This window comes from Choloepus didactylus, chromosome 4 (assembly GCF_015220235.1).
Source record: "Choloepus didactylus isolate mChoDid1 chromosome 4, mChoDid1.pri, whole genome shotgun sequence".
Classification (NCBI taxonomy): domain Eukaryota; kingdom Metazoa; phylum Chordata; class Mammalia; order Pilosa; family Megalonychidae; genus Choloepus; species Choloepus didactylus.
In genome coordinates, this window is record NC_051310.1 from 111,127,492 (window position 1) to 111,144,776 (window position 17,285).

The 17,285-nt window shown below is 39.6% G+C and overlaps 1 protein-coding gene across 4 annotated transcripts in view; it reads right to left on the bottom strand.

Annotated features, from left to right (window-relative positions):
* MAP2K5 (mitogen-activated protein kinase kinase 5) overlaps positions 1-13,244 on the bottom strand; it is a 320,772-nt gene extending 307,528 nt beyond the window's left edge. For 3 of the 4 annotated variants that reach the window (XM_037833604.1, XM_037833603.1, XM_037833601.1), the window contains exons 1-2: positions 12,477-13,244; positions 5,642-5,690 (exon numbers count right to left, since the gene is read on the bottom strand). In XM_037833604.1, the coding sequence (XP_037689532.1) occupies positions 5,642-5,690; positions 12,477-12,611 (184 nt within the window). In that variant the 5' untranslated portion in view covers positions 12,612-13,244. The remainder of the gene's footprint in view (positions 1-5,641; positions 5,691-12,476) is intronic. The other variant, XM_037833600.1, reaches the window with a different exon arrangement.
* Between the last annotated feature and the right edge of the window lie 4,041 nt (positions 13,245-17,285).

Genomic DNA, 17,285 nt, shown 5'->3' on the forward strand with positions numbered 1-17,285 from the left:
GTTTTCTCACAGGTGTAACTTCCTAGCTCAAAGAATCATGAAGATTAGTGACAATCTGGGTAACGAGTACATTACCTGGCACAAAGTAGGCCATCAATGAATGACAGCTATAATAATAAATATTACTATGAACTCTAACTCTGGAAGCTAGAGGGGTACGCACAGGTACATTAAGCAACTTGTATCAGTGTTACTTTGGGGGACCCAAGAAGCAAGAAGTAAAAAAGTATAAAGTAACCTTTTTGCCATTTTTAGAATAATCAGAATATACAATTCCAAAAATTATGACAACTCTGAGAACAAGTCCAGCAGAGTTATTGAGAATATATGTTCTAGAGTCTACCCCAGAAATTCCACTTTACTGCTTACTATCTGTGAGACTTTGAGAAAGTTGCTTAGAGAAGACATCCTTTACACAACTGTAAAACAGAGCTAATAACGGTCCTTCAAAGTACAGGCATACCTTGGGGATACTGCGGGTTCAGTTTCAGACCACCACAATATAGTGAGTCACAAGAAATTTTGGGTTTTCCAGTGCATAAAAAAGTTATGTTTACACTATACTGTAGTTTATTAAGTGTGCAGTAGCATTATATCTAAAAAACAATTTACATACCTTAATTTAAAAATACTTTATTGCTAAAAAATGCTAACTATCATTTGAGTCTTAAGTGTGTCCTAATCTTTTTGCTGGTGGAGGGTCTTGCTTCGATGTTGACAGCTGCCGACTGACGAGGATGGTAGTTACTGAAGGCTGGGGTATCCGTGGCAATTTCTCAAAATAAGACAAACAACAGAGACACACTGATTGCCTCTTCCTTTCATGAAAGTTTCTCTACAGCATGTGATACTGTTTGATAGCATTTTATCCACAGAACTTCTTTCAAAATTGGAGTCAGTCCTATTAAACCCTGCCACTACTTTCTCAACTAAGTTCACCTAACAGTTCAAATACACTGTTATCATTTTGACAATCTTCATAGAATCTTCACCAGGACAGATTCTATCTCAAAAAACCACTTTCTTTGCTCATCCATAAGAAGCAACTCCTCAACCATTCAAGTTTTGTTGTGAGATTGCAGCAATTCAGTCACATCGTCAGGTTCCACTTCTATTTCTAATTCTCAATACAGTTACTTCCTTCAATGAAGTCTTGAACTCCTCAAAGACATCCATGAGGGTTGGAATCAACTTCTTTGAAACTCCTGTTAATGCTGATACTTTTACCTCCTTCCATGAATCATGAATGTTCTTAATGGCATCTGTAAGGGTGAATCCTTTCCAGAAGGTTTTCAATTGACTTTGCCCAGATCAATCAGAGGAATCACTCATATCTATGGCAGCCATGGGCTTACAAAATTTATTAAATAATAAGACTTGAAAGTCAAAATGACTCCTTGATCTACAGGCTGCAGAAGGGATGTTGTGTTTGCAGGCATGAAAATAACACTCATCTCACTGTACATCTCCATCAGCACTTTTGGTGACCAGGTGCATTGTCAATGAGCAATAATATTTAAAAGCAACCTTTTTTTCTGAGTAGTAGGTCTCAACAGTTGACTTAAAATATTCAGTAAACCATGTTGTAAACAGATGTGCTGTCATACAGGCATTGTTGTTCCATTTATAGAGCACAGAAGAACATATTTAGCATGATTCTTAAAGGTCCTGAGGTTTTTGGAATGGTAAATGAGTACTGGCTTCAACTTAAAGTCACCAGCTGCATTAGCCCTTAACGAGTCAGACTGTCTTTGAAGCTTTGAAGCCAGGCACTGACTTTTCTCCAGCTATGCAAGTCCTAGGTGGCATGTTCTTGCAATAAAAGGCTGTTTTATCTACATGAAAAAATCTATTGCTTAGTGTAGCCACTTTCATCAATTATTTTAGCCAGAGCTTCTGGATAACTTGTTGCAGCTTCTACATTAGCACTTGCTGCTTACCTTGGCACTTCTACGCTATAAAGACAGCTTCTTTCCTTAAACTTCATGAACCAACCTCTGCTAGCTTCCAACTTTTCATCTGCAGCTTTATCACCTCCCTCAGCCTTCACAGACTTGAAAAGTTAGGACCTTGCTGTGGATTAGGCTTTGGCTTAAGGGAATGCTGTGGCTGGTTTGATTTTCTATCCATACAACTGAACTTTCTCTGTATCAGCAATGAGGCTGCTTCAGTTTCTTATCATTTGTGTGTTTACTGGAGCTGCACTTTTAATTTCCTTCAAGAACCTGCCTTTGCATTCAGAACTTGGCTAACTGCTTGGCGCAAGAGGCCTAGCTTTTGGTCTATCTCAGCTTTCAACATTCCTTCCTCACTAAGCTTAATCATTTCTAGCTTTTGATTTAAAGTGGGAGACAAATGACTCTTCCTTTCACTTGAACACTAAGAGGCCACTGTAGGGTTATTAACTGGCCTAATGTCAAAATCATTGTATTTCAGGGAACAGGGAAACCCAAGGAGAGGGAGAGAGCTAGGGGGACAGCCAGTCAGTGAAGCAGTCAGAATACACAAACTTTCATTGGTTAAATTCACCATCTTATATGGGCATGGTTCGTGGCACCCCAAAACAATTACAGTAGTAACTTCAAAGATCACCTATCCCAGATCACCATAATAGATGTAATAATAATAATAAAAAAGTTTGATATAATACAAGAATTCCAAAATGTGACAGAGAGATATGAAGTGAGCACATGCTGTTCATGCTGTTGGATAACTGGTACCCGATAAACTTGCTTGACACAGGTTGCCACAAATCTTCAATTTGTAAAAAACACAGTATCTGCAAAGTGCAATAACGCAAAGTGCGCTCAAGTAAGGTATACCTGTACTGAGCTACAGTAATCAAAACAGTGTGGTACTGGTATAAGGATAGATATGTAGACCAATGGAGCAGAATTAAGAATCCAGAGATTAACGCTCATATCTACAGCCAACTGATTTTCGACAAAGGTGCCAAGTCCATTTGATGGAGAAAGAACAATCTTTTCAACAAATGGTGCTGAGAAAACTGGATATCTATGTGCAAAAGAATGAAACTGGACCATTATCTTATGCCATATACAAAAATTAACTTAAAATGGATTAATAATCTTAAGAAAAGAGTTAAAATCATAAAACTTTTAGAAGACAGCATAGGGGAAAATCATCAGAACCTCAAATTTGGCATTGGATTCTTAGATAAGACACCAAAAGCATGAGAACTAAAAAAAATAAATAAATTAGACTTCATCAAAATTAAAAACACTTGTGCATCAAAGAACATTGTCAATACAGCAAAAGGACAATCTACAGAATTGGAGAAAATAGCTACAAAACATATATCTGATAAAGGTTTACTATTCAGAATATATAAGAACTATTACAACTCAATAAAAAGACAACCCAATTTAAAAATGGGCAAAGGACTTGAACACACATTTCTCCAAAGAAGATATACAAATGGCCAATAAGCACAGGAAAAGATGCTCAAAATCATTAGTCACTAGGGAAATGCAAATCAAAACCACAATGTGATACCATTCATACCCACTATAATTGCTACTGTTAAAAAAAAGAAAAGAACAAAGTGTTGGCAAGGATGTGGAGAAACTGGAACTTTTGTGTACTGCTGGTGGGAACATAAAACGGTGCAGCTGCTGTGGAAAACTGTCTGGTGTCTCTTCAAAAAGTTAAACCCAGAATTACCACATGCCCCAACAATTCTACTCCTATGTATATAACCAAAAGAATTGAAAGCAAGGACTCAGATACTTGTACATCAATGTTGATAGCCAAAAGGTGGAAACAACAGTGTCCATTGACAGATGAATGGGTAAAGAAAATGTGGTATATCCATATTTTAGTTTCCCAGTCTGCTCAAGCAAATACCATGAAATGGGCCAGGTAAACAGGAATTTATTCGCTCACAGTTCGAGGCTGAGAAAAAATTCAAATTAAGGCATCATAAAGGCAATGCTTTCTTCCCAAAGACTGGTGTTCTGGGGCTGGCTGCCGGCAATCCTTGGTCCTTGGCTTGTCACATGGGAAGGCACATGGTGGCATCTCCTGGTATCTCCTTTCTCTTCCAGGTTCCATTGATTTCAGCTTCTGGCTACTCCCTCTGTGGCTTTCTCTGTCTGAATTTCACTCTGCTTCTAAAGGATTCCAAGAACAGGACTCAGACCCATCCTAATTGAGTTGGGTCACCCCTTAACTGAAGTAACTCCACCAAAAGGTCCTACAATGGGTTCGCACCCACAGAAATGCATTAGATTTAAGAACATATTTTTCTGGGGTACATACAGTTTCAAACCACCACTCTATACAATGGAATATTACTGTGCCATTAAAAGAAACAAAGCGCTAATACATGCTACCACATGGATAAACCTTGAAAACACTGTACTAAGTAAAATAAACCAAACACAAAAGCCCATGTATTGTATGATTCTGGAAAAAAAAAAATCTAGAATAAGCAAACTCATCAAAAGTAGATTGGATGTTATCATGGGCTTGGGGGAGGGGGAATAGGGAATTATTGCTTAATGGGTACAGGGTTTCTACTTGGGGTAATGAAAAGGTTTACTAATAGAAGGTGCTAATGGTAACACAACATTGTAAATGTAATTAATGCTACTGACTCTTACACTTAAAAGGGTTAAAATGGCAAATTTTGTTTTATATATTATATATTTATAATATATATAATATATATATTTATATATGTTTATATATATGTATGTTACCACCATGAAAAAAAATTCTGCAATGAACATCTTGTTTGAATGGCATCCAACACATGTATGGCTATTTCTGAACAACTTCCTAGAAGTGGATCTGCTGAGTCATCGGTTTTGCACATTTTACATTTTGATAATTGTCCAAATTGTCCTCTGAAGAGGATGTACCCATTGTATTCTTCTGTCATTATGCATTTTCTTAATAAACAGGAACAAAAAGTATATGATCATGTGGAGAAACCTCAAATTTTTCTGCACTGAAAAGTGGTCCTCATCTACAAAAACAAAGACGGAAACCCTTATGTTATCCTTATCAGCAACTAAGACCTTGTGCTATGACTAAACTGTCATTATAACATTACTCAGACATGGATCTCCCCAGCGATGACCTGGTTCATATCCAAACCAGTTTTCTAGTACATCCTGCCCCTGCCCCAAACCAACGGGGCCGAGACTTCAGACCTGAAGCGTTGTTGTTACCATCTAGCAGTCCTGCTGAGCCCCACTAAAACAGAATTATTCCATGATTCCATGCAATTTTTGCTTAAAAGCCCTACTTTGCTGCAATGTTTAAAGCAGGAATGGACTAAAATCTCTTAATCAATAATCACTGGCCTACAGGTATTTTACATGTTTCATTTTGTCCCAGCAATATTATTACTGTGAGGAGCAAGAGCAGATAAAGGTCATGTTGGTAATTAAAGCCATATTGTAGAAATATGCACAACCAAGATATGATTAAATAAGAAAATATTACTCAGTTCAGTATCATTAAACTTGCATTAATTTATAAATATTTAAATGTACCATATGATCATAAATAATGTTTTTGTCAGTTTCTAAAGTAATGCAACCCATAAGCCCTTTGAAAAATTACTGCAGAACAAAATAGTCAAGAAAGAAAGTATAGAAGCTAGACTTACATTCAAACGCTGTGGTTGTTGCTTCAGGCAGAACCTGGCCTATCACATCCTAAACAAAGAAAGAAGAAAGAAATACAATTAGCCATCCTCTTTATTGCTAACATGTGGCAAATCCTAGAGGAAATATGAGGACCTGGAAAAGATTTTTGAAATGTTGGCACAAACTATAAAAGCACTAGCTCATAATGACACTTAGCCCAGCAATGTAAGCCCAGAGTTTAAATATCTATTCCAGGAGGGGAAATCTTTACCAAACCTTTTCTACTCTGTATTAATAACATAATCTTTCACTCTTGATTCAAACGTATATTTAAATATACTGCTGGATATTTAAAAAAAAATTGGTTTCTTCTATGGGAGGCTGTGAGATGTAAGGAGTTTGGGAGGAGACAGAACTGAATTTGAATCCCAGCTCTGCGCTAGTGTGTAACTTGGAACAAATTACTTAACCTCTCTGAGCCTCAATCTGATTATCCTCCAAAATTTATATTACTTATAGCAGTAATATAAAGATTAAATAATGTAATAAATATAAATTTGGAGCTTAGCACATTGCAGACATTCAACAAATGTAGTTCCCAATTACGTAACTAGCAAGACCTTGCCTTGTACTCAGAGTGTTCAAAACTTCCATGATAATGATACAAATCTGTAATGCTAGATTTAATGCAAACAAATTCATATCAACCTTTACTATTAAGCAACTGAAAAACATATATTCAATAAAGCCAAATTAAAGTTAATCAAGTCTACAAAAGAAATCTAAAAAAATGTATATAATTTGATATCAATGTTTAACTGCACCTATAAAGTTGAAAGCACTTTAAAATCAGTCTACAGAGACAGCTTAAGAGGCACAGAACACCTAAGAGAAATGGTTAGTTCTGGGAAGAGTGACAATCCCCCTCCCCACATTATACAAAGTCCAACCTGGATGGCCTGCAAATCTCTTTTCTCTTGGGGGAGCTCTGCCACAATGTCCCTCAGGGCTGAGCCAGAACTGGCACCAGTCCGCTGGCTGACAAAGCCTCTTGCAGCATTTCTCAGCAGGGAGCCCACAGCCCCTTCCAAGCAGGGCACTTAGCAGAGTGGAGGCTGCAACTTCCTTCTAAAGACTATTCTTTAGAAGCTTTAGCTGCAGTAGCAATTTGCGTAATAGCCTTGCCTCTACAGGGCTTTTTTTTTTTTTTTCCAAACTAAATCTATGCATATAAAATTGATCAAAGAGGACTATATTAGGCAGTTCTCACTTGCTAGAGTCAAAAGAGATTTATTTTTTTCTTCTGACTTTAGTCTGAGCAAATGAAATGTCAACTTTTTGAGGAAGTATATATAAAAGATTTTAGTGTTAAAAAATTCTTCCTACACATTGCTAGTAAAAAGTTTTTACTGACAGGTAAACAGAAATTGTAGTGTGAGTTCAGACAAAATCTACACACAGGCAATGCACAGTACAGTGTAAAGGATAAGAGCAGGAATCTGGAACCAAACTGCTAGGGCGGGGTCTTGGTTATGCCACTCACTAGCTAAGCGACTGAACTTCTCTGTCTTCAGCTTCCTCTTCTGTAAAATTGGACTATAACTGTATCAACCTTGTAGGACTAATGGGCAAATATTTAAAATGCTTAGAAGAGTGTCTAGCACATGGTAACTGCCATATACATGTATGTTAAATAAATTAAACCACTGATGACTGAAACATTATGAAGCTTATCTCATAAGAAAACCCTGAATTCTAGCACCCGACAATCAGTGATGTGTCAGTGGAGGATGGTCATTCATTCACCTACTTCATCCTTTCACAGCATTTATTGAGGACCCTTTCTAGCCAGTATAAATAAAAAATGGAAAAAGCAAAACAAATACCTCTCTCCATCTCCAATCCTCTAAGTCTAGGTTATCACTGTTTACTTGCAAGAAAATCCTATCACTCAGAAAACCAGTCGTCAGAAGTGAACTCTACCTCTACAGCATTAGTGAACAAATTTAGGGTCCTTCCTATTTCTGAATAGCAGACCCACTCAAAGAGCAAATTTCTATAATCAGCTCAAAACTCCACTGGGCAACAATGGAATCATTTGCTCATCAACATACACAAGGTGCCACACACTTGAGGTGCCTCCACTTGAGGTGCCTCCACTTGAGGTGCCTCCACTTGAGGTGCCTCCACTTGAGGTGGAGAAAAGGAAAAAGATAAAACCAAACTCACTTGAGAGAATCACCTGAATACAACCAAACATCTTGCTGCTTTAAAGCAAATAAAGTGGGACTATCATAATGACAAAGGGGTAAAAAGCTTGAAAATTTATCAATATCTATTAATCATTTCTAAACAGGGTACATTTAATGATTTTATGTATACTTGCCAGTTAATATCTCTGATATTTAAAATTATTCATTCCCACCATCAACAACATAACATTTTAACTAACCTAAAGGTTTCAAAAGAAAACCTAAATTTACATATCTGGATGGTAGTCATTCCTTGATTCTTCTCCTTCCTTTCATTAAATCAAATATATGACAAATCAAAGACACAATTTTGATTTGTTCCAGGAGCATAAGGATCACAAAGCTGTAGGCTACAGAAACAAAAAACTTGGTCTTTGACCTGAGGAAGATTATTATCTGGTCACAGAGAAAAAGACATAGCAAAAAGATATGCAATGGTACAAAGCATTTATAGTATGACAGTTGCCAAACAAAAGACATAAGTCTTAGAATCTGGGAACTCCAGATGAAGAAAAAAATCCCAGGCTTAGTTTAGACAGAAATTTGACAGATCAGGAAGAATCTGAGTCGGGACTTGGAGAACAAAGGATTCAAATAATAGAAAGGAAAGGAAAGAACATTCTCTCTTAGGATGCACTAATCCAGATCTCCTGCACAATTTTCCCAGAACTGGGGACTCAGTCTCCAAGGAAGAGGAATTATATAGTAAAGCTGAAAAATAAGATATTCAGGATAACCTAAATGTCCCTAGCCTTGAGGACCAGACAGGCCTACTTAACATTCCAGCTAGTCCCTAATTATTCATAAGAAGGACAGAAGGCCCAGAGAGGCCAAGTGACTTCTTCAGTGTCTCCTAGCTATTTGACAAAGCGGTGACCAGCGGAGCCCTTAACTACTGACTCCAGGTCTAAAACACTCTCAGTTAGAACTGACTTAGTTGACTCTCTGATGACAAACTCCTGGTGGCTTCTATGTCAAGTTCTGCTAAAAATTAGCTGTGTGGCTTCAGCAAAGCATTTCATCCCTCTGGGGCTCATGCCTCCTCATCATTCGGACTGGTGTGGGAGGAGTCAGAAGGGGATGCATTTGATGAAAGGTATGCTTCCAAGTTTTACTTAGCTGTCAATTCTAAGGCTCCCAGCCAGGGATGATAATGTATCTGTTGTATTTGCCTGTTTTCTTGGTGAAGAGATTTAGTGAACATGTCACCTAGAGAACAGATCACAGGAATCCTCCAGGAGCTGGGGCCTCCAAGATTGAGGAACTTGCTAGAAAGGAGATCAGAGATAGATTAGCATTCACTGCCATGAGCCCTTCATCAGGCCTTCCCAACAAAACATGTTCTACCTGGGCTTACCTGAGCAAGCACATGTATAGCCACATAACACTCCAAGATCTAGATGGGGGTCCACTTGTACAATGTTTACTTTTGGGGCAGTCAGCCTTGAGCCAAGTACAACTGAGAGATGCCCAAGAAGCAACAGATCCAAGCTCTATTTCTTTTGTTGTAATGATAACACCAACCACAATAATAACAGCAACACTTACAGAGCTCTTACTACATGCCAAGTTGTTCAAAGTGCTTTACATGCATCAACTTGAGTAGTCCTCACAATTCTGAGGTGGGTATTATTTTTATGCCCCCCACTCCCATGGTTTAACAGATAAAGAAACTGAGACACAGAAGACCAAGTAAGTAGTAGGACCCAGACTGGGCAATCTGGCTCCAGAGTTTGTGCTCTTAAAGACTGTACTATTCAACTTCAAATAAAACTTTCTGTTGTTCTAAATGAGGCAAGTGAGACAAAGTTCAAATCTTTCTCATCATAGATGCACTATCACTTAATTTTCAATTGGTTTTAAATCATTATCTTCATTTTAAAAATAAAGAAACTGACCCTCGGAGAGACAGAGTGACTTATGTAGTTAGTGGGGTAGCTTGCAATAGAACCCAAATTTCTTGATTCAAAACCTAGTGCTTTGTCCACAAAATCATAACTGCATGCATCTTCTTTTAAGTTCCCTCATTATAGAAGTATTTCAGGGTCCCATGAAGCACCAAAAACAGAGATGTCCACCTCCTCCAGAAGATTACCATCTAGTGGAGGAGAGAGACAAGTAACCATGCAAAATATGTGCTTTGCTGGGGTATGCACATGAAGCTGTGAGAATACAGAAGAGGGATACATAACCAACATGGAAGAAAATCAAAGCTTGGCTTTGAAGGACAGCTGTGAGTTGGCCAGCCGAAGAAAGGCAAACAGCCTGGGCAGGTGGGAGAACTGAAAGTAATTCCATGTATCTGGAGCACAGGATGCTCATAGGGGTGTGGTAGAGATGAAGCTAATGCCAGGCAAGCAAGAGCTGCTCAAGATGGGTCCAGAGGACCATGCTAAGGAAGTTGGGCCTTATTGTGAGAGGAAATCTACATGCATGTGAATGTGTAGCGAACTCTGGGAGCAAAGAGAAAGATGGCATTTGGTACACAGGAGTAGAGACTGCTGTCTCATAACAGCCTCTGCACTCTTGGCCTACGCGATGAAAAATCTGCATGATCTTGGTGGTAACATCCAAAACTCAAAATGAAGTCATAGGAATCAAATTTTGATTGGGTTACCCACAACGATCAAAAATCACATTACAGCAATGATGCATTTGGAGAAAGACCTGGATCAAAAGGGGGAAAAATTAAATAAAATAGTTTCTATGGCTAAGAGATTTCAAATAGAGTCGAGAGATCATTCTGGAGGTTACTCTTATGAGATCTCAGCTAGATTTCACAAACTGCCATAGTGTGCAAAGCTTCAAACAACAGTGCTCCTGAGGGCCTAGGGACATCCAGACAACATAGGCAAGCCACATGGCTACATGAAATCAATACCCTCTTGACAGGCTCCACCTGAGAATCTATGAAACGCTGTTCCTCCAACATAACATATTTATATTCACTTATAAATCCCATAATCATGATTCTTTTACTTGAACCTATAATTTTCAATTAACTTGTTAACTTTATTTCTCAGAGACTTAAAGCCTCCGGATTGTGCCTATTTATGCTGGTTGAGCCGAAACCCAGCAGGTAGGCAGCCAACTCCCACTCTCCAGTTCTTCTGGCCTGCGCTAGACAACTAACAGAAAGATAAGGATGGATCAGCCCTATCCCAAAAGCAAGGAGTATCTTCATCAGTAAGCAAAATAGTTCCATTCCTTTGCCCCATAATATATACATACCTCCGCAACTTGAAGCTGGAGTGGTCATCATCTCAAATCCCTCAAAATTGAGGAATGAACAAAAATAAAGGAGGATTGTAACCTCTGACTACAGTGGATGTATTGTTATTGTAGTTATTACCTTGTGTTAACTGAGTAATTTGTAACATTACTATTTAAAAAAAAAAGAAAAAACTGTGCTATCAATTGTAACAAATGTTCCTCACCAATGCCAGCTGTAGTTGGTAGGGTGGTGTATGAGAATCTGTATTTTATGCATGATTGTTCTGTAAAGGCACAACTTTTCTAATACAGAAAAAAGAACTGCATCACAAATCTTCCTCCTCCCATGAACCTGACACCCAGCCTTATCTTATCTAGCAGGTAAATTCCATTATAGATCTGCTACTTGCAATGTGCTTCTTGGTATGTCAGTTCTGCCTTTTGACACCTCAGTTATTCAATATATAAAGTGGGCAAAATGCACTCTATTTCAAATAAATGCCAGAAAAATGAGAAGTGGCACTGCAGCACATGGAAGAAAATACTAAGTAAAAGTAAGGAAATCTGAGTTCTGGTACTGACACCCACTCTGGAGCTACCCAGCTTCAGAAGAGCCATTTCACCTCATTGATCCTCAGTAACTATCTGCCAAAAGTTAAGTGAGCTGAACAGGCTACCTCCAAGGTTACACTTTGCTCTAATATTCCAGGATTTAATTTGAAATATATTCCAAGTATCCTGAAAGGTAATACACATTTCCCTTTTAATTGAACATCTCTGGACTTTTTTTTTTTTTTTTTTTAAACAATGGATGGTGTGTCATAGTTTAATGGGCAGCATTTTTTCTTTCCTAGTGGTACATAACATAATGGCATGTCTTACAATGGATGATGTCTTAGATTTGCTTGAACATGGTAAATTAAAGTTACCCTTGTTTCCCTTTTCCCACTGGTCACCACGTTCAGAGAACTCAGTGGAAAGCCACGGCTGGAATCAGGCCAGAGGCATTCCTCCAAACAAGGGGTTGGGGGCTAGGGTGGGGGACACCTCTCCTGTAGATTCAGCTTTTTGTATCCCAGTTGGTTGCTTCTGTGTATATGTCTCAGTCTAGGCTGTGAACTCCTTGAGGGCAGGGGCTCTGTCTGAGTCATCTCTATTTCCCCAGGGCCCTGCAGGTTTCAGTCTTGCAATTAATCAACGTTTGTGCTTGAAGCAATAAAGCTGCTGCCCCCCACCCACCCACTCAGGAAGCCAGCAATAGCCACCACCACTAGTTAAGGCCACAAGGGACAGATTCATCAATCTAGGTGCTGACTACCCCCTCCCCCTCCCCCTCCCCCCAAATCCCTGAGTGCCTTCGCTAGGATTTGGACATGAGATTACCACTCACCAGCACATCCCTGAAGAGTAACTGCGGCCCGGAGTGCACTGTCCAGTCCACCGCCCCACTATTTGGAATCTTGATTCGAATCACCAGCACCTGGTTCTCCATGACAGGGAAGGGGCCAAGGCCCAGCCACAGCATTACAGATGAAAGTTGCTCACATGCTGGAGTAGGGGGTGCACGCTGACCCCTGGTTTGGGTGGAAGCTCCAAGAAAAGGGATAAGGGGAAGAAGAGAGAGGATATAAAGAGGGGTCTGGAGAACCAAGGGGAGTGAGGAGAGGAAGGACAGTCAGGAAAGGCCCGCAGACCGAGACAGGACCTGGCTGGACGGATGTGGGTATGGGGTCGCCCCGTGGGGGTGGACAGTGAAGGGGGCTGGGACTAGTAGGAACAGAGGAGTTCAGAAGGTTCTGAAGTTGGAGAAGGGGACAAAACGGGATCGAGAAGCTCTCTACCGTCTGTGTGGGGGTGAGGAGTCAGCAGAGCGAGGACCCCGTTTGGGGGAGATACAGCGTCAGGTGTCCACTCCTCCTCAGTCGACGAGGGGAGGGTCCCGGACTGGAGGAAACCGAGTACGAGGTTGTTCGGAAGGAGCCCGGGAGACCGAGAAAGCCGAGAGGGACTCTGCGAGACGGTCAGGCGGCGACTCCTCTGCCTCACCGCGAACCAGAACGTGCCGCACGAGGAAGCTCAGCCGGGGCCGCCGGAGGCCGCGCGTCCAAGCAGCAGCGGCGGCGGCGGGAGTAGGAGGAAGGCGGCGGCGAGGGCGCTGTTACTCCGGAACCAAAAAGCGCGGCGCCGGAACCCCGGGAACCCATGAGCGGGGCCCGCCTCCTGCAGCGCCATGTTGGAAGAGGGCAGCTCCCGACTGGGCCCGCCCCCGCTCCCTGCGCTGGGGAAGGGGCGCTGGAGCCGGAGCTTGAGTCCAGGCGAGGGTGAGGGGACCGGTCCTGCGCACAGGCGAGACCTTTGTCGCCAAGGACCGCTGAGACGGGACCTGGTGACGGCCGTTTCCTTTCCCGACTCTTGGTAAAGTCTGCGAGGTGAAAAAAAACCTAACAAACGAAAGAGAAAACTGAACCAGGGCTGGAGTCCGCCAAAGCCTAATTTACGGCTTAAAATTTTGTAGTGTTTGCCTTTGCTGAAGCCTCCGAAAGGAAGGGCTACAGCTCCCGTTTGTCCCTATTTTGTCAAACCGTGCACCTAAATATTCGTAGGGGTTGTGCATCAAATCATGAAGAACAAAGCAAGAACTCAAAAATTCGTCTTTTTTTTTTCCTTTACCAAGCCACAAGTCCAGTGGATTACGATCTTTCTCCCACATTAGCAAAGCCTATGTGATTTTTTAGGGAGGTTCTTTCCCCAACGATTGCCCTGAAATAACAAACAGCCCCTTATTTAGAAGCAACCATAAAGAAATTCAGTGAAGAGTTTAACTGCCTGGGGACAGCTGCGGTAGTGGGCTCATCCTCTGTTATTAAACCGTTGCAAAAATATCCTGTCTAGTCCATGAATTTTTTTGCTAGATTGCAATGCTTACGCAATCCGTAATATCACGGCAGTAGCAATAACCCTTGGTTATTTTTAAATACCTTGTTACCTAATATTTTAAAGTGCATAATCTTGTTGCTCTCAGGTGCCTACAAAGAAGTTTGCTTGCAAATTGCAACATGTAGATTTCGTCTTTTATCTCTTTTTGATGAAGACGCACATATCCGCTTTACCTTTGGCGGGATGAATTTTGAATAAACTCGGTGGGGGAGGATTGTTGAATTCCACTTTAACAATCAGATAGTTGATTAATGTTAGAGAAAACTAATTAAAATGTTGGTCAGTTTCTATGTAATTCAAAAAAAATTCCTGCATATTTTTTTCTGCCTGAGCTTCCTTTATATTTAATTTGAAAAGCCATTGTAGGAGATAAATTATTTCTTTTCAGTTATCGTAATTTAATAGATTGGGTAGAGATTTATTTAGTCAGATCCTCCAGATATTCTAGGAATTGCCCCTTTACACTACACTTCAGTCCTATGAAAAATAAACCTTTGCTCAATGTCCCCATGTATGTTTTATTGAAGGTTCATTTTCTATTATTTGAGAAAATAGACCACAAAATGGAGATTTTCCATGAATCTATGATTTATTAAAATGTCTTTTTTATTCATAGTACCATGGGGAAAACTAACTCAATTTGCCAAATTTGCATACATATTCTGAAGTTTTTCTTAGACTAATGGCACACTCATAGCTCTTTCCCAATATTTGCAAAGCCATATGTAATCACACTTCAGTTCTTCATAGCTTTTATATAGTGAGAAATCTTAACCTTGATGGTTTCAGCAAGGATATTTCAGAAAACCAGAACTCTCATTGCTATAAAAATCATAAGACAGAGATAATATGACCATTTCATGTCATCATAAATGATAAAATATTACTTTCTTATATCTTTACCAAGTAGAATAAGCTCCATTGTCTGAATTTAAGGTATATTTAATTTTCAATATTGAAGTTATGTGTAATCTTAAGACTTTTGATGTAGTACATAAATACAAACATATAATGCATTTATTTATGGGTATATATATGCATGTGTGTATGTATCTATTCATGTGTGTATATGTGTGTGTGTGTATGGAATAACAGGTAATAAGTCAGAAAAGTTACTCAGGGTCTGGCTGAGGTAGAGCAGGAACCATAAAGCAGATTTACTATAGTAAAATACCTGTGTTTTCTTGTACTTTTCCTACTTGAGGAATTTCTCAATTCATATAATAAAAAAAATCTCTCCCTTCATGAAGTTATATCCTGGTGATGGAGACAGAAAAACAAATGGGTAAAACTTATGTTAGATAGTGGTAAATGCTAAGAGAAAAATGAATACAGGAGGGAGAGATGAAAACAATACCACTCAGCAGTGTAACAACACCAAGGAATATGAAAACTGAACCCGTATAGACTCCTATTAACTGATAAACTTACCTGAAGAGGGACACGTTTCTGAAAAGTTAGATGTAAGTGACTTTGTTTTTAATAAGGGAAATGACATTTTACTATTATAAATTCAGAGAATTTTTTTTTCATCTCCTCTATTACTTCACTCTCAATCTAAAATCCTTAACCAGAATCTGACCCATTCCCACTGCCTTTACTACTACCACAATCCAGACTATCTCCATACTACCAACAACCTATTGTCAACCTAATTACCAGAATCAACTCAGATTACTCCTTTGCTCAAAACTCTCCAGATGAAAAAAACAAACAAAACAATAACAACAACAACAACAACAACAACAACGCCTCTCCAGATGGCTTCCTATCTTGTGCAGGGGAAAAGCCAAAGTCCTTTTCTTGGCCTACAAAATTCTACTCTTTCTGACCCTTACCACCTTAGAACTCTTGAACCTCTTCCATTCCTCTTCCTCACCGCCATCACCCTCCTGCTCACTGTTCCTTGAACATGTCAGGCATCCCACTTCAGGGCTTTTGCATTTACCATTTCCTCTACCTGGATGGCTCTTACTCCGGATATCCACATGGTTCATTCGCTCACTTTCTGCAGGTCTCCACTCAAATGTCACCTTGCTGAGGCCTTCCCAATTTTAGCACACAATCTAAAATTGCAAACCAGCTTCACCCCACATTACTCACTGATACAGGCACGCAGGTGTGCACAACTCCTAATCCCCTTTCCTAATTTATTATTTCTCTTAGCACTTAATACTATCTAACATACCCACGTTTTACTCATTGGTTTGTCTCCTCACTAGACAGACTATAAATTCATGAGGGAAAGGAATTGTATATGTTTTATTCACTGCTATATCCCTGATACCTAAAATAGTAACCTGACACATAGTGGACACTTTAAGAATAATGGTGGAATGAATGAATAAATTTTGAAGGCAAAGTGGATCTAGTGATAGGAATGCAACTTCTGTGCACATCTTCTGCCTGTCCTGAGCCTCACTGGCTCATTTGCCTTTCCTTGATTTTGGTGTTAGTGAGTGGCCTCAAGGAAGACACTACCACCAAGACTGAGACAAACGGAAAATTTTATAACAAAAACTGATCACCTTCTATGTTCGAGAATTCCACTTGTCACCTTTAGTGACTAGCGTGGGCCCTTGCATGTAACAACTACTTGTTGATTACTTTTGATTTAAAAGAATAGGAAGAGAATAGAGTATGGGAAAGGAAAAATAGTAACTTTACAATGGAGAATGCTGGCAGACATCATCTTAACCAAATCATCAAGTTTAACATCACCAGGAATGTTGATATCGTGTACTCTCTGAGAGGTATGATGTTATGAGTCCCAGGCTTGACCTCTGTGGTATTTTTGGCCTCTGTATTCCTCCCCCAAACCCATAACCCATCTCATCATGAGACATCAGACAAACCCAAATTGAAAAATATTTTACAAAATACCTGACCGTACTCCTCAAAACTGACAAGGCCATGGAGAATAAAAACAAACAAACAAACAAACAAACAAACAAGGTAAGTCTGGGAAACTATCACAGATTTGAGGAGACTAAGAAGATATGACAACTAAATACAATGTGGTATCCTGGTTTGGAACCTGGGACAGAAAAAAGGATATTAGTGGGATAATAGGTATAATCCAAATAAAGTCTATAGTTTAGTTAATAGTATTATACCAGTGTTAATCTCTTAGTTTTGACAAATGTGCAATGGTTATGTAAGACATTAACATTAGGGGAATCTGGGTAAAGCATTTATGGGCACACCCTGTACTATGTTTGCAACTTTTCTGCAAATATAAAATTACTGCAAAATAAAAAGT